Source organism: Megalobrama amblycephala, linkage group LG3, assembly GCF_018812025.1.
Source record: "Megalobrama amblycephala isolate DHTTF-2021 linkage group LG3, ASM1881202v1, whole genome shotgun sequence".
Lineage (NCBI taxonomy): Eukaryota > Metazoa > Chordata > Actinopteri > Cypriniformes > Xenocyprididae > Megalobrama > Megalobrama amblycephala.
The window spans coordinates 43,236,448-43,262,682 of NC_063046.1; the positions used below are offsets into that span (position 1 = coordinate 43,236,448).

The 26,235-nt window shown below is 36.8% G+C and overlaps 2 protein-coding genes across 3 annotated transcripts in view; both read left to right on the plus strand.

The window, feature by feature from the left end:
* The window catches only part of znf609b (zinc finger protein 609b), a 60,892-nt gene extending 58,294 nt beyond the window's left edge, over window positions 1–2,598 (plus strand). The window contains 1 exon segment of the mRNA XM_048185574.1: window positions 125–2,598. The gene's annotated coding sequence lies outside the window, so the exon portion shown is untranslated.
* Window positions 2,599–4,314: 1,716 nt separating this feature from the next.
* The window catches only part of gramd2aa (GRAM domain containing 2Aa), a 39,787-nt gene continuing 17,866 nt past the window's right edge, over window positions 4,315–26,235 (plus strand). The window contains exons 1-3 of one of the 2 annotated variants that reach the window (XM_048185575.1): window positions 4,315–4,452; window positions 13,981–14,082; window positions 22,867–22,924. In XM_048185575.1, coding sequence (XP_048041532.1) covers window positions 4,343–4,452; window positions 13,981–14,082; window positions 22,867–22,924 — 270 coding nt within the window. In that variant the 5' untranslated portion in view covers window positions 4,315–4,342. Of the gene's footprint in view, window positions 4,453–4,978; window positions 5,213–13,980; window positions 14,083–22,866; window positions 22,925–26,235 lie in introns of those variants that run through there. The other variant, XM_048185576.1, reaches the window with a different exon arrangement.

A 26,235-nucleotide genomic window follows, 5' to 3' on the forward strand; every position in this document is an offset into this window, starting at 1 on the left:
AAAACATGTAATAACATCAGGGGAATGGGGAGAGTGCATTAGGCATGTTTAATAATAAATCTAAAAAAAATAATACATTTAAATTTGTATTCTAACCAGTGGTTTTCTTTCTTTCTTTCTTTAGGGAAACCTGATTGTCTCGCCCTTCTTTACAAATAATCATGTGACTGGATCACATGGGGAAGTATATGGAGTTCATTTAGACATCAGTTGAATGGTGTTTCTATATTTTTAGTTTTTCTGCCGGAATGTGTGGCAGATGTTTTCCTAGTATCTGTACCTCGTACCCCACTACAGACTGAGACCAGGTTCAAAGCCATCCCGCCCTGCTCAAAGCCCAGCTGGCCACTGAACTATATGCCTGTGAACTGGTGAGCAATGATCGAAAACCAAGGACTGTCATTCTACTCTCCCGACGCAGGCTGTGACCAGGCTGAGGCAAGGACTCGAGGGGACACAAGAACACAAAGACTGAAAATAGTTTTATCACACTGAGATAACTAAAGTTGTTTCCTGTTTATTTTAGTTGGCATCCTCACTGAACAAAAAAAAAAAAATCGGTTTGACCCACGGTTTTTGAATTGTTCTCTAGATACCACCAGTGAACGCTGCAGATAATATCTAGCATTGTCTCATAACTCTGTCTTTCTGCCAGTGGTTCCTAAACGGTTCTCATCGCCACATGCCTCAAGACTGCTCTCTTTTTCTTTTCTTTTTTTTCCTCACGATTTTTTCTTTCTTCCATGCTTAGCTTCTCGATCATCAGCATGGTTCCGTGTAACAAAAATGACTTTTTTATTTTTTCAAAATAATTCTGTTCCTACAACCAGTAAGTTATAGCACTCTGCTTAAACTGCAGTAAGTTCCGGTGACCGTCATGCTGTTTTATTGAGACTCAGTACCATCTCATGGTCTATCAAATTAAAGAAAGCATCCTGTATCATATGGCTGCACAACTGCATTCAGCGAGATATTTCACTTCCAAGATTCATTTGTGAAATATCATTTTAGTGAGCACTGTTCCGCCTCAGTCTTTCTTAAGAACATCGCTGGCTGAGGTCCGTTTACTCCAGGGAATTCTCATCGATTCCACTTGGTTATCCTTCGACTTGAATCCGAATATCCTCCTTCCGGTCTTGGCTACCTTACCTCATGGCTAACAGAATTTCCGATTTATCGCTGTGGTTCTTAAAATGGATGTTTGTTAATGTGACAAGGTATAGTAAGTTCTTTTAGAGAGACGCTTACGTGGTGGCCGTTCTGCTACAGCGGTATGGGGTGCGTGACACCAGAGGCCCAGTAGTTTCGTTCTAATTGTTCTGAAGTTCTTGCATGGGGCCGCTCTATCCCTGAACACTTATTGTGGAAGTGTCGTGATAACTCCAGCGTGTTTTATGAAACCAAGTGAGCGTTTGACCCGAACATGCTTTCATAGCCCATCATGCTCTGTGTATTTCATGTGTCGTCCAGCATGGTGTACTATAGCACTAGAAATGTGACTTTAAACAGTGTCTCCTCAGGCAAAGCATACTTTGGTTTCGCAGCAAACGCTGTCGACTTTCTTGGTTGCGCACACTATGTGATGTCTGTATATGATGTACAGAGGGACTGTTTTAAAATTCAACCAAGCAACCATCTGATTACTTTTTTGTTTTGTTTTTTGTTTTTTTTCCTCTCTCGGGTGTGTTTTTCTTTTCCATTTTTGGTACTGTCCTCTGCTTTATCTGCTATAGCTTTGTTTTGGCTTGCTGTCACAATGCTTGCTGGGTTTTTTAACCATTTAGTAGATCCTTGAAACTCTCAAATGAGTCTCGGGAGTCTCTTAATCTAAAATCTCGACTAGTCGTAGCTCATGATGGATCTCAGGCGTTTTCCTGGTCGTTTTCTGCAGAAAATGCTGATTTTGGGTTACACGCTTTCACACGAGCAGGTAGATTTTAACAGGCTCTGTTGGAACGAGACGACAGACAGGTGTTCGGAGGATTACGTTGACTCATTCACTCAATCCCATGTGTAAAGTCACAATGGAAAAAAAGCAGTAAAGCACCACGGTACACGGAATACTAAGAGAAATGGGCTGTTACACATCCAAATTCATCAATATGTAATTTGATATTAGGTACATTGGGATGTTTGTGCTGCAAAGAATTGTCAAGAGTTCAAACCTGAACCATTATTTTTGATCCTCATGGTTTTTGTCAGTTAAGAATGATTCTCAGTTCATGAAAATTGGTGCTCGGTTGACATGCTTTGATTTGTTGGAAAGAGGATGCAGTGCACTATTGCATGCTTTACATCATTTTCACGATGGACTACCTTTCCTGTCACGCTTCATCCCAAGTGTTTCTCAAAAGACAATTTATCACCAGGTATCAGGCCCCGGTACTTAAAGAATGTTTACATTTTTTTTAATGGCTTTGTTTGGATTTTTTTTTTTTTTTTTTTGGCTGTATCACCCAATTCCTCCTGTTCTTTCTTGGACTGTTCTCTTATGTAAAGTGTACATTACCACGTTTCTTTTTTTTTTTTATACAATACTGTAACTTGCCTTTGTACATTTAGGCAAAAAAAAAAATAAATCTTTTTATGAGACAATCACATCTGTCCTTGTGTGGCTCTCTCTGTTCTGTTTTACATCCATGTACTTTTGTATGTTTTTTGTACATTTTCTTCACTTTTACAATAAAGGTAGATGTCCTTATCCTTTAATCAGAAGATAGTTTTTTATCATAGGCCCTGTTTACACCTGGTATTAAGATGCGTTTTGGTTGATCGGATCACAAGTATATGAGAGACACATTCCCGTTTACACCTGGTGTTTTAATCTGTCTATTTTGACCACTTTCAACCACTTCTGTCCTGATTTCTTCGAGGGGAGGGTGTATGATGCAATGATGAACGTGGAAGTGCAGAGGACAGAACAAAACAAAACACAGGTCATAAGTTAGAAGTCTAAAATTAGAGAAATGTCGAAGAGGATGCACTTTCTGGAAGCTATATAAAGGTGTAAAAGGGGTCTAAAATGTTTTGAGCTTGTCCACTTTCGACAACTTCCAGAGGTAGTCGAAAAAGCATTTGATCGGATTGCTTTCATAGTGTAGACGCTCATGTGGTTAAATATGTTTGAACAGCCACAAAAGACCGCCTACTCTCCACCTACTAACTTAATGTGTAAACATTATGAGAAACGCTCTAGCCAGACGGGATTTAAACTTTGTCGGCTGAAGACCCAAGTTTGGTTTGAAGATAAAAATGTACCAAGCACAATGTTCTCTCACCATTCCTGATTTCTAACTCGCACTCACAGCGTTTGGCATGGTCGTTCGGCTATCAGAGCAGAAATGAAAGCTGATGCTCTCCGTATGTTTTCCATCATCTCCTGGCGAGTTCATACGTAAATTGCATGAGCTTATTTCATCCATTACATCGAAAGATCTGAAAAACCATACATTTACCCACCGATGGACCCTCCCCTCTAAGAAATCGGGACAGAAGTGGTTGAAAGTGGACAAAAGTGTCTCCCTCGTCGACTTGTGATCCGATCGACCGAAACACATCTTGTAAACAGGGCCTTATTGACCATTGTAAGATCTAGTCACCACTAGAGGACACTAATTCCCACTGTCAGTGATTATTTATCAAATTAATTCATTTATCCCATTCTTACACGTTTGACCAGTACATCTTCATGATTTATCCAAACCGTTATTGATTTCTGGAATGCAATGAAACGCTAGAAAATGTTATATGCACTATAGAATTGTCAGTCACTTTTTAAGAATTATTTCCCATGTTATGTTCAGTCATTTTTTTTTAAAAATCTGTGATTTTTCACATTTTCTATGACTGTGGGAACGTTGTGTTTACCGTTTATAAGACATGACATGCTCAATCAATTGCTGTAAATATTTCAAATGCTTCACCTTTAAAATCCTGGATGCATGAAATTCCAAGTCCCTAGCATTTTAATTCACTTTCCATATTATTGCTCTAATGTTGTTAGACAGTCATATGATAACAATGAAATGTCTGAAAGGGTAATTGTTTGTAATCATTTGAGTATTTGCACAGTAAGAGCCGTAAGCCCTTTCGGCTTGTGTAAAGTGCTTTGTCTATGACAAAAGGAGCTTTTTATGTGCAACGTGATGCAGCAGTGGAGATTATGCAGCGGGATGATTTTCTGGATGTAAAATCTGATTATCACTGAATCTGATGGGAGGGGGATGGGAGGGAGGTAGGGAGATGCTGAGGCAATGACTTTTCCTCTGATGTCCTGCAAGGGCATGGAAGTACACTTTTCTTCTTGCTGCTAAGCAAGTCTGCATCAGATATCTGGGATTTCATGGGATGCACTATATACGCTGCCAGTTCTGAGGCTCCTTCAGCGGAGGGGCCTGAGGCACAGAGACGCCCCCATGGTCACGGCACCAGGACCTGTCGCACCAGAGACCGGTGAGGCTCAGATGAATAGTGTGTGGACTGACTTTTATTAATGCTGAACTTTAAGCTATTAAGAACTCAACTGATCTGTGCAGTAGAAAATGTTTCACCAAAATGTGAACGTCCCCATTCATTTCAGGCTGTTGACGTGCTTTATTGCTACAAGTGCATTTTAATTTTGGATTTGATTCATATGCTTTCTTGTGTACATCTCTTTTAACTTGATTTACACAATCTTTAGGCCTATTATTTAATATCTGGTTTACAAATCTCAAATTAAGATCAATGTAGAAATATAACATAACCAACAACTGTTGTAAAGTACTAGCTAAATACGTATTTTGAAATGTTTTCTTTATGATAGCTGGCTACATTTCAAATACATATCCATTTTTATAGACGTCTACGGACATTTAATTTGTCAGAAGTGGCTGGACTAGAAGAATAATTGATTTAACGAGCAAATGGCTATTTATTGCGATTCTGCAGCGTGTCAGTCAGTCTGTGTGTATGTGTGTGCGCTGATACCGAGGAGTAAATCCAGCGAGAGTTCCCGGAGCTTCCTAATAACACCGAGTCGCTAATGCTGCTGACGCTAAAGCTCTCATAAGACATATCGCTCACAATAACACTTGTTATGACCCTTTACATTCATAAACACGCTCTTTATGAGCACGGACTATTATAACGCCGGTATGATGCCGTTGTCTTTACACTGACACGTCTCTATGGGATACGTCGAGCGAGGTTTTGGATATTTCCTCACCGTCAGGTACGTAACGTTATCAACTCGCTATATTTTGCGAACGTAGTGACGTCTACTGTTTGTAATTCACATATCTAATTCGCGCACAGGTTTAGACTGATGTACACTCGGAGAATATCAGATTTTGTGGTAAACAGAGCCAGTTTATTTGTTTAATGCTAAATTTACACTGCATTGACTAACTCATTACAAATGAGTAAATTCTCAGAACTTTAATGTTCTAGGAAGGTTTTCTCAAACTTTCTTCTAGTAACATTGATATAACGTTCGGTGAATGTTATTTGCTCTTTGATAATGTAGGCACAAAAACATAGATCGTTCATGGAACGTGTTTTCTTTCATTTTGGATGTTAAAGTTCTGTCGATGTTCTCTCATTATGAACAAACGGTCACACTTAAGATTAATTCTCACTAACTAACTATTAATTACGACTATTGCCTCAATAAACTCCTAATTACTGCTTATTAATTATGTTGGTATTAGTTGTGTGGGATTAAGGGATGTAGAATAAGGTCATGCAGAATAAGGCATTAATATGTGCTTTATAAGTACTAATAAGCAGTCAATATCCTAGTAATATGCATTCTAATAAGCTTCTAGTTAATAGTGAGAATCGGTCCCTAAACTAAAGTGTTACCGAACAAAATTTGTTCAAGTTATCTGGTCCTTAATAATGCTCTCAAAATGTTAGCACAAAAAAAAATTGTTTACACATGCATACTAAGTTTGTCTGAAACGTTTTAGTTGGATGTTTGTCTGTTTTTTTTAAAAAAAGGTGCAATATGTAATATTTTTGCAGTAAAATATCCAAAAACCACGAGGCCAGTGTTATATATTTTGTTCACTTGAGTACTTACAATATCCCAAATGTTTCCAACTATTTGTGAATCGTGAGAAAATTGCAAATTTAACCAAAGCTCCAGGACGTGTGAGGAGTCGCCTGTCAATTGCGTCATACCCGCGTTACCCTCAGTTTATTTTGTAGAAACCATGGAAACACCAAAGACGCTTTAATATATTACATGTTTTAATAGACAAGGGAACAACTGTTTTGATATATTTATAGACAGAACTAATTGTTGTAATATAGCTCAACATGTTTAGTCTTATTGTTTAAATCTAATCTTCTTGATTTTTTTTTTGCGAGTACCATGCTTTACCATGCCTCAGAGAAAAACATTATTTTGCTAGCTAACATAGCATAATCAGATGCAGCTTTATTTTTAGTAACAGTAATACAGACTTTTCTCCATCATGCAATACGTTTTAAAATTAATTACATGCCATTTATCAACACAAGCCATCCAGCATTTAATATGATATTCTAAAATCGAACTATCTTACTGCAGTGTGCAACAAGTGAAAAGCGGAAGCGGTGCTGGCGACTGTGGCATAATAAAAGTCCCGCTGCTCGTGAGGTGTGTGTTGCGCAGTCGCTCCAGTGGCCTCGTTCAGCTCCCACAACACTCGGTCCTGCTCTGCTTCATACTACAGTAACGTTAATAATCTCATCCATGAACATGATTTCTTCCCGAGTCCTATCCCGATTCTTTCGTACCCTCCGTTGAGGTGAAGACCACGTCTCAAGATTCCGCGCTCAAACTTGGCATCATTAAGCTACGCCTTTGTTTTGAATAGGCCTCTAGCGACCTCTAGCGGACAGAAATCCTACATACTGCACCTTTAATGTTACTTGTTTCAGAACATTCCAAAGTAAGGTTCCCATAATGTTTACAAAATTATAAAATGGAATGTTCCCTTAACATTTGTATAACCAAGAAAAAAACATTTTTAAATAATTTCAACAAGCAGAAATGATGTTTTCATAACTGTTAGCAAAACCTAAAAAGAATATATTTTTGTTAGCTGGAAATAGAGTAAAATACTGCTACTGTATTCTGTTAAACAACAATTAAGTTCTATATTAATGTGCTAAAGTTGCTACATCGGCAGCTGCAAACCGTCAAGCGAGCGACTTACTTGGCAGATAATTGTTCGTTTTTATTCAGATTCTTATGTATGTAAATTTGTATGTTTTATAATAATGATGATGCATTTTATTTATTGGTGTCTTACATGACAGTCATGGACACCTTACAAAGCAGATAAAACAAAACAAAATGAAAAAAGACAGCAATTTGCCCTAAAAAAAATTACAATTTATAAAAGATATATATACACAGTCACTGTAAAGCCTGCCGATAGGCGAGATTTAAAAATGGGAAGAGTATCACTATTGCTGATGTCCTGTGGAAAGAAGTTTCACAGATGAGGGGCAGCATAGCTAAAAGCTCTACATCCCATAGAAGCCATCTGCATATGAGCAAGAACATGTAGATGATGATCTAAGTGTTCGAGAGGGAGTGGAGAGAAGATCAGACAAATAAGGAGGAGCGAGATTATGCAATGCCTTGTAAACAAGAAGCAATATTTTGAATTCAATGTTGCTTAACAGGAAGCCAATAATCAATACGTGATGTGACAAGCGCATGAACCGTAATGGCAGTGCTCCTCATTGAGAGGGCTGGACGGAGACGATTAATGTTACGTATGCGATAATAAGCTGTCCGGGTAACATTATTAATATGTGCTTCAAATGTGTGTACTTATACGAATAATTTCTCTTTTGCTACGTTTAAGAAAATTGAATGTAATAAAATATATTCTATTATTTAATATTTGCCACCATTTTGCTTGATGCATTGTGTTACAGTGATTTTATCATGGTTACAGAAGTTTAGGCGGCTATAAAATTGCTTTATTGAACTGTAAGTAACCACACCGACTTTAATTTAGACCTTAGTCAGGTTAGACGCCATATTGAATTCAATGCGGATGAAAACAAGGTTGTGAGGGATAGATGCACAGTCTAGATCACATCATTTTCACAACTCATAACTTTCAAAACTGTTTTTTGTCTACTGAAAGTTTTTTTTTTTTTCATCAGCTGAACAATTGGATTGCTGTTAGACAGTATGATCCATTGAACGCACTGTATCTCTCACAGCCTCGTTTTCATTCCTGTTAAAAATTAAATATGGCGCTACCCTGATTAAAGTCTAGTCATCGTTGTTAGGTTTTAATACACGATTAAACACCATTAATTGTTCATTTAGTCTGTACCAAACACTGGAAAGGATATTTTTACTATGCAAGAGATTTTAAATAGAGATGCACCAATGTATTGGCCGATAAAAGGATTTATTGGCCATTGCTGATTGTTTAACAGCCAATGATATCCTTTCAATCAAAAGGGGGTGGAAAAACATGTCAGACTGCAACTCATACTGCGTGTACAGAAAATCTCTCGTGTTGAATTTAGGACAAGTTAACAAGACATAATGCATAAACAGTTCAAAAGTAGCGAAGTTAAAGACCAAATCACCCACAGTTCAGGCCAGGATTTCCTGGTCTGCAGTTTTTCGCTACACCAAACATTATTTGTAGCGCCTTTCATCCAATAATCGCAAAGAGCTTTGTGATTTGTTACTTGTGATAAGAAACAAAGTCTCAGCTTTCAAATTCTCTCCATTTTATCATGAAATTCAAACAATAAATGCTGTTTTGACGCTCTTAAATTTGATGTGGCAGTGCCTCAGTTCAAGCCAGAGCGCGGAGTCTTTTCTTCCGATATTTATAGTTATAGCACGAAAAAACATCCATGAACATCAAAAGGTATGTTTAAAGATACAGTAAAGCTTACCAAAATGTTTCATGTAATCACTTAATCAGTGTTTCAATCGTGAAAAGATGTCAATAAAACAGCTTGTCACATTTACCTCAGGAAAGTTAACCAGTGTTCACATTTCGTTAGTTAGCCTGAAAAAACACTAGAGAGGATCTTATTTAGCCTACTGAGTTGCATACAAACATTTCCATTTTTATTTGTGTGTAATTATTATATCTTAAAATAAATAGCAGTTGAATATAATAGCTCTATTTTAACCTCTAATATTATAGTAATGTACCAAATGAGTATAGTTTACAGCATTAGTTAGGAGAGATTTTTTCTTTTAAAAAAAAAACCCAGACTGTCGGTATCATTCTGAATAATCGGCTATCGTATCGGCAGAGAAATTTAGTATCAGTGCATTTAATTAGTCAGCATCCACGCCATACAAACTATATATATATATATATATGTGTGTGTGTATATATATATATATATATATATATATATATATATATATATATATATATATATATATATATATATACACATACAGTACAGTCCAAAAGTTTGGAACCACTAAGATTTTTAATGTTTTTAAAAGAAGTTTCATCTGCTCACCAAGGCTACATTTATTTAATTAAAAATACAGTAAATAACAGTAATATTGTGAAATATTATTACAATTTAAAATAACTGTTTTCTATTTGAATATATTTCACAAAGTAATTTATTCCTGTGATGCAAAGCTGAATTTTCAGCATCATTACTCCAGTCTTCAGTGTCACATGATCCTTCAGAAATCATTCTAATATGCTGATCTGCTGCTCAAGAAACATTTAATGTGTACAATTGTACAAAATATTTGTGTACAATATTTTTTTTCAGGATTATTTGATGAATAGAAAGTTCAAAAGAACAGTGTTTATCTGAAATCTAATCTTTTGTAACATTATAAATGTCTTTACTGCCACTTTTGATTGATTTAATGCATCATTGCTGAATAAAAGTATTCATTTCTTTAATTTCTTTTCAAAAAAATAAAAATAAAAATTCTTACTGACCCCAAACTTTTGAACGGTAGTGTATAATGCTGCAGAAGCTTTGTATTTCAGATAAATGCTGTTCTTTTGAACTTTCTATTCATCAAGGAATCCTGAAAAAAAAAGTACACAACTGTTTTCAACATTGAAAATAATCATAAATGTTTATTGAGCAGCAAATCAGCATATTAGAATGATTTCTGAAGGATCATGTGACACTGAAGACTGGAGTAACGATGCTGAAAATTCAGCTTTGCATCACAGGAATAAATTACTTTGTCAAATATATTTAAATAGTACACAGTTATTTTAAATTGTAATAATATTTCACAATATTACTGTTTTTTACTGTATTTTTAATTAAATAAATGTAGCCTTGGTGAGCAGACGAAACTTCTTTTAAAAACATTAAAAATCTTAGTGGTTCCAAACTTTTGGACTGGACTGTATATGTGTGTATTCATAAATGGAAAGGGCAGTGGAGCAGGCCAAGAGAAGTTAAGACGATAATGTAGGTCTCTCGCAGGGAGAGTCCTCTTAATTCTTTACAATAATATGCCACCAAAAGTAATGTAGGCTACATGAGTTCAGCGTTTCAACAATCATAGTTTTTATCAGATTTCCAAAAGTGATGTTATTAACCAATCAAAAAATAAGGCGACACCTCTTAGGAATTTATTATGGTTTTACAATAGTAACAAATGCAACAACTAGAGTTTTCTCATAATTACCACAATTTTGTAAAGTTAGGGGAAGAAAAAATGTTTTTCAGAGCGTTCCAGCATTCGAAAATGAAACAAAGGATTGTGTGCTTATTTAAACCTGACTCTTGCTGACATAAACCGTGATCACACAGGTGTTTTCCAACAAAATAAGCTCACCAGCATGTCCTCACAATACGGTCTGGATAATGCCGTGTGAATGACTTGCAAAGTAACCGTCAGAAAGCTCTCTTGTGTGTCACTGCCTGGGGTGAAGCTACAGCCTGCAGATGTACATGAGAACAGCCCATGAGCCTCCTGCAGCACAGCTGCCTCTCTGTTATTGCTGTGAAGCCCTGAGGGCCCTTTACACAAATACAGCCAACCTCCTGTCATTGCTCGCTGTAAACCATTAACATTAACACATTATAGCAGTTACTACGGCTGTATCTTATGGCTTATTGTACTTTAATAGTTGTAAAGTATGCACAACCCTATATTAGTTATATGGCTAATTTAGACAAGTGTGATATTTTATACCTTTATATGTGCTTTAAGTTTGAAAGATGCTATTAATTAACTGATTTTAACTACCAGAAAGGTTGGAGGCTTTCCCGTGCTTTGTTTTATGTCTCGTAAATCATGTGTATTCAGAGCAAACATGCTTTACTCTTTAAAATAAAGGTTCTTTATTAGCATTGATGGTTCCATAAAGAACCTTTAATATTCATGGAATCTTTCCAGGTTCTTTATAGTAGTAAAGGTACTTTATATTAATAAAATGTGCTTCATGTTGAGAAAAAAACGTTCTTTTTTTTCCACTGAAGGTTCTTCCACTGTAAAAACACACCGAACCTTTATTTTTAAGAGTGTTCTCAAGCATTTATTCCTTGTTTAGAGCTTTTGCAGCATGTGCGATTTTGTCATCAATGCCGTTGCCAGGTAGCAAAAAAAATGGTGGTGTGTCTTTAAGAGAGTCTTCTGTGTCTGTAGGCCAAAGTTGATTTGGCTAAACGGATTAGCAGTTATCCTACCTAGTAAATACGCACTAATATAGAGAAACAGGGAGGGCACTGATTAACCTCCAATATTTAGGACAGCTCTGTCATTGGTAAAGCGTCATATCATGATATAAAACAGTTCATAGTACTATAATGAAAACATACTAACCTGCAGAAGCTGGAGCTGCTGAAGCGAACCGAGCCTCTGCATCAGACGGATGAATACATTAACACATGCTTGTCCACATTTACACGTCAATGGCGCCTGTTGGGACGATTAGAAATCACATGTTTATCAGTGTACAAATAATATACAGTACTGTATATTATTGGTTCTCAAACTGTTTGACTCCAAGGCCCCTCATGTAGGCTTAGATAATTCTGGTATTTCTGCTTTAATGACAAAGTTGAAAGATTAAACATTAAAATAATTAAATAAAAGAATTGTAATTAAAATAATTGAATTCCGTTATTCACAATCTTTATCTATCATTTTCTATTTGTCCGTGATCACAGAATACATGGGTTTTTTCATATTTTTTTTTTTCCACTGAGAAATGTAATCAATTTCTATCTGATTATTTTTTTAGAGCCTGACAAAATTAGTAAAATTTATATTCATTATAGAAATGTACATGACTTAATTTTATTAATTTCATGACTTCATGAGGTTTAGAAATCACACTTTTAAAATTCTCTCATATATCCAGGTTTTCCAAATCTTCTTAAAAAAGACAGTTCTTGAGGAAACAAATTTTAAAAGAAAAAAAAAAAAGAAATATGATGTCAGTTTACATCTTTATTAGCTAATTTTGTCTTACTTTAAATCATTTTAAGCCATCCCTTGTGAAAAAGAAGTGTGCTTAATTGTAAAAACAAAAAAACTTTTACATTTAAAAAAAAATTTACTTGCAGATGATGTAATATAATGAAATAAAAATTTAATGTAATTAAAGAGAGTACACTTTAATGACTGTTTTCTAACTTGTAACTTTAACTTTTAAAAAGTGCACTTTGTAATATAGTCAAATTTTACTTTAAAGTACATTTTAAATCATTGTTTTAATAATCTTCTGTCATGTTTTAAAGAAAAGTACACTTATTTTGATGTGTGGACTAACATACTAAAGCACAAACTGGGTTATTTGATATCACATTTAAAGTAAATTAATTTTAAATGTACTAAATTGCAATGTCATCATTACAAATGTGTAATTATAAATATTTAAAAACATGACGTATATGTTTCAATAGAGATGACATTAAATTATATTTTATGTTTAGCATAAATGTTTGTCTGTACATTCGGCAGTACACTTTAACCAAATATCAAAGACAATAGAAGTTATTATGAAATTACATATAAAGATGTACTTAAGTCCTAATTAAATAGGTCCTAAAAACACTCTTAAGTTCAACTAAATGCATATAATATTAATTTAAACTTTGAAACATTTTCATTTAATTTCAAATAACATGCAATTAAATGTCCGAGTTTGCACTTAAGTATATTCTTTTAAAGTGTATTATTTCCATAGTAAGTGTGTTTCTTTTTCACGAGGGATCTTCTGTTCATTCATAATCTGCTTTTTTTCTGTAAACCAAATCATATACTGCTGCAGCATCTGTGTGTGGGCGGAGCAAAGAGCTTTTTTCCCAGTTCACATGTGAAGGGGGCGTTTCTTAAAGGCACAGCAGCACAAAATACCCTGCTTCATTCTAAGGGTCAGAGAGAGAGAAAATCTAATTTATGATGGAAAAAATATTAATAATCAAATATATATGATATGACCCTTTAAAGCACAGAAACTTCAGTAACTGTTACCGTTGTCATGCGTTGACCGTTTAATCCTCTTGTCTATGTATTTCTCTTTGTATTTTAAGACACTTTAGGCTTGCATACCTTGCACTTTGCCCTCCTCTCATTTCTGTCCTATAGGTGCATTAGCACAAAGCCAGCAGGATAACTGCTAGTTAAGCGATTTAGATGAGCAGCGCACCAGCTGCGTATGTTCGACGTAGCAGCATGCATTAAGTCTCTGGGGTGCATTAAGCAGCGGATCAAATGGTGTGACCTTCAAATACAGGAAACGGTCTGTCAGTGCACACAGAGATGACTCAAAGCAGCCTAATGAAGCTTCCCAATTAAAGATAACAAGGGAAAATAGGCCAAAACATCATGTGGTGTTGATGGTGACAGTAGAGCAGCGTTCTCAGCAGAAGCCGTGGTCCATTTATCACACCTGTCTAATTGTAGCCCAGAAATAGCATGTGCTCTATGGGAAAAGGCTAAATGTTTGTGTTTGCTCGTTAGAAGTGTGTATGACGTGTTGTTGTGTGTGTTTGTGTGTACTGCAGGCCTAAGACCATGAGTGATCATCAGGATCAGGCTGAAGATGTCGGGCTCCTAACACCTCACGATCAGTCGGAGCCCTCGAAGGACGATGACATGCATTTCAGGCAAGTTAGGACTTGAAAAGTAGACTCAACTGCGATTGCCTTTGTGTCATCTGGCTTTACGCTATTTTGGAAGTATTGCGGTGAAGCAAGAAGGTCCACGGTTTGAGTCCCGCTGAGGCTTTCTGTGTGGAGTTTGCATGTTCTCCCTGTGTTATTGTGGGTTTTTCCAACAGTTCTGAGATGCTGGGATAGGCTCCAGCTGTGACCCTACAAGTGATTTGGAATAGATTAGTTAGGACAAGGTAGCCATAATAAACATTCAAGCCAAGACATACTCTCACAAGAAAACGTCACTTGAGTGTTTCCTACACTGGTTTTTGTTTCCCTACCCTCTAAACAAAACTATTTTAAAGGTCCCGTTTTTCGTGGTTTTTTGAAGCTTTGATTGTGTTTATAGTGTGCTATATAACGTGTTCATGTTTCGCGTGTAAAAAAAACACAGTATTTTTCACATAATTTACTTATCTGTATACCGCTGTTTCCACTGTCATAAAAACGGGCTGATGACTTCCTTGTTCTATGAAGTCCCTCCTTCAGAAATACGTAACGAGTTCTGATTGTGCCAGCGGTTCCTGTGTTGTGATTCGACAGCAGCTTAGCGAACCTTGCCCGGAAAGGTCACGCCTCTTACCATAACGTGGAGATGCACGCGCTCAGTGTTATTGTAAACATGTCTTTAATTTTACCCTATCAATTTGAGCCGGAATCAGACCCGGTGATTGGACTGCGGGATGAAAATAACAGCGTTTCGACGACATGGCGACAAACACACTCTACAAACGCAACTCTTGTGTATTCCTGTGGGCGGAGGTTAGTCAAAAAACTGTTTTAGTGACGTCATTAAAGAAGGAAGTAGAGGGATGTAGTCCAACTGGCCGTTCGATGTAGGCGACTTCTGTTAAATAAAATATCTCGCTTGGCATTGAACTTTGAGCTTTAAAATTTTACAGATTTTATTTATACTCTAACAACAACATTAAAGTTTAAAACATGGGATCACGAAGAACGGGACCTTTAATGTTTATTATTAAAAAATTCTACAGAAAGACGTTTAATATTTACGTATTATTTTGTGTTAAACAGTCTTTTTTTATCCCATTCACATACAAGTCAGACTGCAAACACAATATTCAGGTAAAATATTGGTTCAGTGCAATCCTTTCTATGATACCATCTCATGTAGAATAAAGATTTTTACCGTAGCATGTTCATAAATAACAAAAATAACCAAATACCCCTTATCTGACCCTGAAGCTTTTTTTATTCAAGAACTTCCCTTGTGAAAAAGTTACACTTTATCACACTTTTAAATACAGTACTTATTATTACAGAAATAACAAACTTTAAAAAGAATATACGGTAACACTTTATTTTGCAGTGTCATTGTTACATATGTTACATGTAGTTACTATTGTAATAACTATAAATTATGCATAATTACATGTAACTAACCCTAAACCAATATATATCCAATATACTTCAGCGTGAAATGAATGTGATGTTTTCAAAAACGTAACTGCATGTTAAATGCAATAAAATGAAAATGTAACACAGTTTAAACTTATATTAAATGCAATTAGCTGAACTTCATAGTTCTTTTTTGACACATCTTTGTATGGTATTTCATAATTATTTCTACTGCCCTGCTGAATGTACTGACAAGCATTTATAGTAAACTAAAATAAACTTTAATGTAATTTTTATTGAAACATGTATGTCATGTATTTAAATATATTTGTAATTACGCATTTGTAGTGAAGTTGCATATTGAATAACACACTAATGTTCAAATTATAATCAAATATTTTACATGAGCTTTAGTATGTTAGACGACACTTCAAAATAAGAGTACTTTTTTTAAAGCATGACAAAATTGTATTAAAATAATGATTTAAAATAGGTTTAAAGTAAAAAAGGGCAGTTTGCAAAAGTGTACTTAAATGTGTTAAACATTATGACCATGAAAAAATGCTGGGTTAAAAACAACCCAAGTTGGGTTGAAAATGGACAAACCCAGCGATTGGGTTAAATGTTTGCCCAACCTGCTGGGTAGTTTTATTTAACCCAACTATTGTTAAAAAATTACTGCATTGCTAAAAATGAACCCAAAATAGGTTGGAAATTAAAAATCAGACACATAATTACTAGAGGCAACAATAATAACCAAAAATTGAACATTTATTAATAAGCAATTTAATAAATGTTTATTGTTTAATAACTTTATTATGTTCATTTATTAAACATATTAAGAGATGATAATTTCCAACATATTTTGGGTTCATTTTAAGCAAGCAATACAGTAATTTTTAAACAATAGTTGAGTTAAATAAAGCAGGTTGGGCAAATATTTAACCCAACACTGGGTTAAAACAACCCAGTTGCTGGGTTTGTCTATTTTCAACCCAACTTGGGTTGTTTTTAACCCAGCTTTTTTTTTTTTTACTCTTTTTAAGTACACTTAAACAGCCTTTTTATTTCATTAATATTATATTACCTGCAATAACACTTTTTTTCTTTTAAAATATGTTTAACATTTGAAATACTTATTCAATACAATTAAGTGCACTTCTTATTCACAAGGGTTGAAGTTTTAAAAATGTTATTTTGGGAATGTTGGAAATGAATCAAACGGTAATTCACATGGTGGCAGACTCCATTATATGTGTAAAGCACTCTGTGACTGAGTGTAACTGTAGGAGCGTGTTTTCAGATGAGGTTTAGTTGAGCTTTATGTCATGTGCTCACACAGTCATCCGCTGACTTCTACAGGGCGGAATGACTGAACAGCTCACTATCAGAGAGGCTGTATTGCGTTTCTTCCGTAAAAATCCAAGTTTGATGATCTTTATCCCCATTTACTTGCTTCTAGATGAATTATTGACCGTACACTGCTGCTGGGACATATTCTCTTTCTGGCTCTAGATGCATTTTGGCTGTTAATCAGCCTGCCTATGCAGAACCTCAGCCAAGGGCATACAGACACCCTGCCAGTCTGGTAACTCTCCACCTCCGCAGGCAGGGCAAGATGAGCCGCAACTGTGACATGCTGCAGTCACCATGCGCAGCATAATAAGAGCGCATGACTCATGTCTGGATAGCACAAAAGACACAGTAGCAATTGTAATATCGCTCTATTTATATCTTACTGTCATTTTTAAGGTATCTGCATGCAGATGATGATTACTGATCTTTTTTTTTTTTTGCTTAAAGAACAAAGCGAAATGATTGAATCTATTTAAAGTAGTTTGAGGCAGCTGAATGAATGGTTATTAATGTGAGACATGTTACACAGATGTCCCTAAAGATAGTCTGTATATGTCATGATACCAGATACCAGAGCCAAATCTATTTACAACTTTTTGATTTAGAGATGCACCAATACTAAATTTCTCCTCCGATTATTCAGAATAATATCTGCTCATACTGATACCGATTTTGTTTCATTTTCTTAAGGAAAAAGTCTTTTCCAAATAATTCTGTAAACTATACAGGGAACCCTGTCATTTGATGCATTACTATAATATTAGAAGTTAAAATTAACAACAGAGCTATTATATTCAACTGCTATTTATTTACAGATATAATAGCTACACTCAAAAACTACTCAGTTGCACATAAGGTAGTTTTCATAAACACTTGTCTTTATGACAAATTTATTCAAGCATAATTAACAGTAAATAAGCTCATCTTTAGTGTTTTAACTAATAAACTGTGAACATTGGATATCTTTCCTGAGGTAAATGCAATGTTTAGTAACATTGTTCACAAGCTGTCTTATTGATGTCTTTCCGCAGTTGAAAAACTGATTGAGCGACTACATGAGACATCATACATTTCAGTAAGTTGTACTGTATCTCGCAACATACCTTTTGATGTTCATGCATATTTTTTTCATGCTATAACTTGTGTTAAACTGAAAGAAAAGACTTGCGCTCTGCACTGCCGCTTGAACTGAGGCTCTACAGCGATCTGTCACGTCACATTTTAAGAGCATCAAAATGCCATTTATTGTTTGAATTTCATGGTAAAATGGACAGAATTTGAAAGCTGAGACTGTTTCAGAAGTAACAAAGCTTATTAGACGGGAGATGCGCAACAAATAATGTTTGGTGTAGAGAAAAACAGCAGACCTGGCAACCCTGGCTTGAACTACGGGTGATTCATAGGTAGGGTTGCAGGATTCATTGCCAAGTTTTTACAAGAAAACCCGCCCAATTGCTACTCAAACCTAGCCCAAAACCCAATCGCGTTTCAGGGGGGTGCCCTGGTGAAAATCGCATTCTGATGGGTAAAATCCACGTTTTTTGGAAGGGGGTTCCCCTGGTAAAATTTGCATTCCAGGGGATAAATATCACTTTATTGGTGATTTTTATTTTTAACCCACGGCAACACTGTTAAAGTAGCCCAATTCCACGGGAAAACCAAGGACTTGGCAACACTGTGCATAGTGTCATCTGCTTTAACGTCGCTATTTTACTGTTAATGTGGCGTCGACAGTCCTGAAATTTATTTTTTTAAATAAATATTATAATTTATAATCTGCCCTAATCATCAGCTGTTTGTAAACAATCAGCCGATGGTAAGCAATTATTGGCCGATACATCGGTGCATCCCCTATTTTGTTGTTTCACCCCTTTTTTAATGATATGTAAGCAGTGTTATAGTTAGGCCTATAGTATTTAATTTTTTATATATAATAGCCTACCTCAATCATAAGTGAGCAAATCCAACCGTATATAATCACGTTTATTGATTCTACTTGAGCAGGGTTACAACCTGATCTCCAATCAGATATTTTCATGTTCACTTTACTTAATAAGATGCAGATTTGGAACACTGTCAAAATTGTATTATTATTATTTTTTTTTAATTGAAATTTGCTTCAGCACTGATAAAGCTACATATTGAACATATACCCTATAATATAACTCAAAACAAACATAGTATTAAAAAGAACTGTTAATTCAAATATGACCTCTGTGTTCATCTGTTTGCAATAACCCAAAAATGAATATTCTATCATTAATTACTCATGTCGTTCCAAACCTGTAAGACCTTCGTTCATCTTCGGAACATAAATTAAGATATTTTTGATGAAATAAGCTCTCTGATTAAGATATACCACTTCAAGGCCAGAAAAGTTGATGAAAGTGGTTCCTTAATTTTAAAGAATACTTTTTTGCGCAAAAAACAAAACAAAAATAACAACTTTATTCAGCAATCTCTTCTCTTCCACATCAGTCTCCTATGCAGTTGATGTAGTTCACACAGTGCAATGCTTCCGTGTTTATGTCAGAACACCAGCTCAGTACTGGCCAATGCTGTACATGTGAGCAGCACGATGCATGCGTGTTATGCTGACTCAGGAGCCAAAAAGCAAAAAGCAAAACTTTAATGGTTTATCTAAGCTCTTTAATTTCTGCAATGCAATGAAGAGTAAATGATGCACATTAGCTGATGTTTTATCTATTTTGTCATTCTTGTGCTGCTACAGAGGATGGTAGGAAATGTAGTTTGGTCAAAAATTCAGTCTTCTTCTCATAAACCATCTAAATGAGTCTTTTCTGTTGAAACAGGGAGGTGTTTTCTAACATTCCAAACATATGTTATTTACTTGTGATTTCTATGTAGTCTTAAAGGGATAGTTCACCCAAAAATGAAAATTCTGTCATCATTTTCTTCCCCTCAAGTTGTTCCAAACCAGTACAAATTTCTTTGTTCTGCTGAATACAAAGGAAGATATTTGGAAGAATGTTTGAAACCAAGCAGATCTCATCCCCCATTGACTACCATAGTAGGGAAAAAAATATTATGGCAGTCAAGGAGGGGTGAGATCTGCTTGGTTACAAACATTTTTCCACATAATCTTCCTTTGTGTACAGCAGAACAAAGAAATTCATACAGGTTTGGAGCAACTTGAGGGGGAGTAAATGATGACAGAATTTTCATTTTTGGGTGAACTATCCCTTTAAGAGAAGGAAAATTCTCATTTTAATGGACAAAAAAAAAAAAAAAAAAATATATATATATATATATATATATATATATATATATATATATATATATATATATATATATATATATATATATATATATATATATATTAATATATATATATATATATATATATATATATATATATATATTTTTTTTTTTTTTTTTTTTTTTTTGCTCAAAGACTGTACATTTGGCAAATGTCTTCTAGGTGTTACATACTGTATACAGAAAATGACTATTTTCTGTAGACATTTGCATACCACATTCTTTGACATTTAGTGGGCAGAATGCCATCCTGACTCACTCACCACACAGGAAGCCACATCACATGTTGCTGTGAAAAACACACAGCATACTTGTCTCTCACACACCACTGAGATACTGCTGGAGACTTCTATTTGTTTTTATTTAATTAAAGGATAGCAGATGTTTGTAACTCAGTCAGCACTACTTTGATGCATTGTGTCTGTGTTCAAATGGCAACAAAAGGAATTTACAGTCATCTATATTAGATGTTCATTTTTATTGGATTCAGCAGCACAGTGCAGTGGAAACAATAGTGGCCTAAGGGGACATAATATTATCTTCTCTGGCACAATGATGTGTGAAAAGAAACATGTTTCTGTTCTCGAGTGTGGGTGTAGCGGGGTTCCCTGTTATGCTGAATGATGATAAAAGCATAACAGATGCATTTGTCCTGTCAGCAGCTGTATGGTGAGATAGAGGAAGATGTGACATTGTGCCAGAGGACTCTCTGCTGCACTCTTGGCCATGTGCCTGTGTTCCCTCCACAGCTCTTTCTCTTAGGGGCTGTATATTGAAGAGAGTTGTCATAATTTGATTTCTGATGTCATTAGTTGTCGTTGGTAGTTGACATGTTATTTGCAGTTAGTAGAATGTCTAAAGTGGACTTCTAACCAATTATGACTTCTTGCACCCCTGTTAGTAATTGCCCTTTCTTCTTGTTGCATTATTAATTGACAAATAACCTTAGGAGCTAAAATATTTATACATTTAATGTTTTTTTTTTTTTTTGTTTGTTTGTTTTTTTCCAAATTCATTGACTTCTGATCCAAAGCCTCCATTTAAAGCTTGATTATATAGTGGCACTATTGATGTAGTAATGGATTAAGGAGCCTGACTTCAAGTAGTCACAAAAGATGTGAAAAAAATCATTGCAAACATACACAACTTGGCTGCTTTAATAAGTATATAAGATCTAATTCAAATAGTTTTGCACATTTTTTTATATGTTGATCAAACTGTAATTGAGACTCCAGTGTTACACCTAAACATTTTCTTTTTGATTTTGATCAATCATAATTTTAAAATCAGCAATTGTTAATAGAGAACACATTGAAACATTTTTCATATAGTATCAGACAATTATTTTGCATCCACCGAGATCATTTCATTTGTTAACAATTTGGATACTGTACTCCAAGTACAGTATCCAAATTGTTAACAAATGAAGTGATCTCGGTGGATGCAAAATAATTGTCTGATACATAAATAACAGTACTATCTGCATGCATTTGACATCAAGTACTCATTTAATATTCTGTAAAATCATTCATATATAATGTAAAAAAGAAGTGGTCCCAGTACTGACCCTTGAGGAATACCCATTTTAGTACTTTAGTTAGAGGAGCTTATACCATCACAAATACTTGTACCCAGTGTTTAAAATGAACTTTTTCACTCACTAGCCAATTTGGCTACTAAAGTTTTCATTCAGAACTTTTATTTGTCAAGTCAAAAATATCAGGAAAAAAACAGACAATCAAAATCTAGATTTAAATATATTTATTATTAAATCTGATTTCAGTTTTACTACAGTCAGTCATTGTTTGAGGATACCATAAAAATAACAGAAATAAACACTAAATTCTCAGTGACTTCTCTTAAAGAAATAAAAGAGTAAAATAAAAATTTATTTCATTGTAATTTCCAAATATAGCTCACTCAAAAATTATTTTTTTAAATGGCAAACATATTGAAAAAGATTAGATCAGATGTTTCCTCACAAAAGTCAGCGTCCTGAATTCAGTGTACTCCATTGACCTCAATTTAAAAAAGCCTTGTGTCCTGATTTTCATCTGCATTTGGTGGGTTAACAGAAGTTTGCATAGCACTTATTTTAATTGTTTCCCTTTAGACATTCTGTTCATTATAAATAATGTTGTGCCAACTAACTCATTACAGTATTAGTAGAGTATTAGTAGACATTAGTATCTGCTATGATCCCCCAACAGACATTCTACTGAGTATAAGTAACTTTGCAAGTACATGTCAATTTATTCCACTAACCCTAACCCCTAACAGTCTTCTAATATTCTACTAAAACTCTAATGAGAGTTAGTTGACATGTAGGTGCAACGTTACTAATAGTCAACAGAATATCTAAAAGGGAATATGAAAATAAACTATAACTCAAAAATCTGTTTTGTGTCACGTGAATGTCTTGAACTCTTGTCTGAAATCCTCTTTTATGCAACAGTCATAAGCTTCATGTTATGAGATGGCTATCTGCCTCGGGCCTGAGCATGAGCACATTTAGAGGGCTGAGGGTCATCAGCTTTGTAAGTTGTCATGAGTTCACCCTGAGGGCTTTGAACAAGGCTGTGTTTGCTCAGTTTTGTAGTCAATGCCAAACTCCATATCTTAGGGGGAAATATATTAGTTCATTTTATATGTGCATTTACCATGATTCTGTGGTACTCATTTAAACTAGATCATGTTGGTTATCCAGGTTGATCCTCTTACATATTTTTCTCTATATCACAGGGTGCATCTAATAGATGATCTGTCATATGAGGACGTCAAGAAATGCTACCGTGGATCTGTAAGTACCAGTTTCATTATGTAATTTCTAACCTGCGAATACAGTGACCTGAAAAATATTTTGACACTTAAGCCATATTTTAAAATGTCTGAATGTCAAAATGTAAAAGTATATTTGAACATACTGTATTTGTAAGCATTTTCTATCAGATGAGACACATTTTTCTATGTTCCCTGGTTCTGTTGTTATAATATATGACTTAATTCTGTCATAAACCAAGAAAGGAGATCTGTAAAGCTTCCCATTGACATTTACATTAATCTCAATTCATCCTGTTTGTCAGAATACACAGATATTTCTGAATGCCAGTCAATGGAGAAAGATTTGTTTTGCTTGCAGATAGTGTAGTTACAGCATCTACCAGCAGGGGCTAATAGAGCAATGCTAACCAACTAAACCAAGTGTCCAGTCTCGGTCCTGGAGGGACACTGTCCTGCAGAGTTTAGCTCCAACTTGTCTCAACTTGCCTGGAAGTCTTAAGTATGCCGAGTAAGACCTTAATTAGCTGGTTCAGGTGTGTTTAATTGGAGTTGGAGCTTTAAACTTTGCTGGACAGTGACCCTCCAGGAGCAGGACTGGACACCCCTGAATTAAACCTTCACTTGGTGTCATAAAAAATGTAAGTCTTTTGACTAAGATATAATAAATTAATCCTCTTTTATACTATCAATGTTGTTTTCTGAGCAATATCCTTCTCCAAAAATCTGATCCAAATAATATTTAGTTCAACATATCATGAGATGGAAAAAGCACTGCATGCAAGGAATGACTCAGCATTTTTACAATTATTTTTAGCCACCTGGTGTCGTATAGATTTTTATTGAATGTATGAAGTCAGTTGTCCTCAAGTTCATTCAGGTGTCTTAGATAACCACAGGTGTAGTTCATCACTTGAGGCCAGGGAAGTGAGGTTTACATGCTCGGCTCTTATTATTTCGCCTCCGTTACACTCACCCCCCTAAACCTCACTCCGGGTCACGGCATCAATTTAACAAGTCCTACTCAAACTGCTCTGAGCGGGATTCGAACCGATGTCTCTGGCATGGGAGACGGGTACGCTAACAAGGACACTAAAGACCACATTCTCTAGCATCAGTCGCCAGTGCACCTCTTGAGGCCAGGGAAGTGAGGTTTACATGCTCGGCTCTTACTATCTTGCCTCCGTTACACTCACCCCCCTAAATCTCACTCCCATCCGGGTCACGGCACCAATGTAACCAGTCCTACTCAAACTGCTCTGAGCGGGATTCAAACCGATGTCTCTGGCATGGGTGCACTAACAAGGCATGTGTGCGCTAACAAGGACACTAAAGACCGCATTCTCCAGCATCAAATCTTGAGGCTGGGGAAGTAAGGTTTACATGCACGGCTCTTATTATTTTGCCTCCGTTACACTCACCCCCCTAAATCTCACTCCCATCCGGGTCACGGCACCAATGTAACCAGTCCTACTCAAACTGCTCTGAGCGGCATTCGAACCGATGTCTCTGGCATGGGAGGCGGGTGCGCTAACAAGGACACTAAAGACCGCATTCTCTAGTGTCAGTTGCCAGCGCGCCTCTTGAGGCCAGGGAAGTGAGGTTTACATGCTCGGCTCTTATTATTTTGCCTCCGTTACATTCACCCCCCTAAACCTCACTCACATCCGGGTCACGGCACCAATGTAACCAGTCCTACTCAAACTGCTCTGAGCGGGATTCGAACCGATGTCTCTGGCATGGGAGGCGGGTGCGCTAACAAGGACACTAAAGACCGCATTCTCTAGTGTCAGTCGCCAGCGCGCCTCTTGAGGCCAGGGAAGTGAGGTTTACATGCTCGGCTCTTATTATTTTGCCTCCATTACACTCACTCCCCTAAACCTCACTCCGGGTCACGGCACCAATGTAACCAGTCCTACTCAAAATGCTCTGAGCGGGATACGAACCGATGTCTCTGGCATGGGAGACGGGTGCTAACAAGGACTCTAAAGACCGCATTCTGTAGCATCAGTCGCCAGCATGCCTCTTGAGGCCAGGGAAGTGAGGTTTACGTGCTCGGCTCTTACTATCTTGCCTCCGTTACACTCACCCCCCTAAACCTCACTCCGGGTCACGGCACCAATGTAACCAGTCCTACTCAAAATGCTCTGAGCGGGATACGAACCGATGTCTCTGGCATGGGAGACGGGTGCTAACAAGGACTCTAAAGACCGCATTCTGTAGCATCAGTCGCCAGCATGCCTCTTGAGGCTAGGGAAGTGAGGTTTACGTGCTCGGCTCTTACTATCTTGCCTCCGTTACACTCACCCCCCTAAACCTCACTCCCATCCGGATCACGGCACCAATGTAACCAGTCCTACTCAAACTGCTCTGAGCGGGATTCGAACCAATGTCTCTGGCATGGGAGGCAGGGTGCGCTAACAAGGACACTAAAGACCGCATTCTCTAGCATCAGTCGCCAGCATGCCTCTTGAGGCCAGGGAAGTGAGGTTTACGTGCTCGGCTCTTACTATCTTGCCTCCGTTACACTCACCCCCCTAAACCTCACTCCCATCCGGGTCACGGCACCAATGTAACCAGTCCTACTCAAACTGCTCTGAGCGCGATTCGAACCAATGTCTCTGGCATGGGAGACGGGTACGCTAACAAGGACACTAAAGACCGCATTCTCTAGCATCAGTCGCCAGCGCGCCTCTTGAGGCCAGGGAAGTGAGGTTTACATGCTCGGCTCTTATTATTTTGCCTCCGTTACATTCACTCCCCTAAACCTCACTCCGGGTCACGACACCAATGTAACCAGTCCTACTCAAAATGCTCTGAGCGGGATACGAACCGATGTCTCTGGCATGGGAGACGTGTGCTAACAAGGACTCTAAAGACCGCATTCTGTAGCATCAGTCGCCAGCATGCCTCTTGAGGCCAGGGAAGTGAGGTTTACGTGCTCGGCTCTTACTATCTTGCCTCCGTTACACTCACCCCCTAAACCTCACTCCCATCCGGATCACGGCACCAATGTAACCAGTCCTACTCAAACTGCTCTGAGCGGGATTCGAACCAATGTCTCTGGCATGGGAGGCAGGGTGCGCTAACAAGGACACTAAAGACCGCATTCTCTAGCATCAGTCGCCAGCATGCCTCTTGAGGCCAGGGAAGTGAGGTTTACGTGCTCGGCTCTTACTATCTTGCCTCCGTTACACTCACCCCCCTAAACCTCACTCCCATCCGGGTCACGGCACCAATGTAACCAGTCCTACTCAAACTGCTCTGAGCGCGATTCGAACCAATGTCTCTGGCATGGGAGACGGGTACGCTAACAAGGACACTAAAGACCGC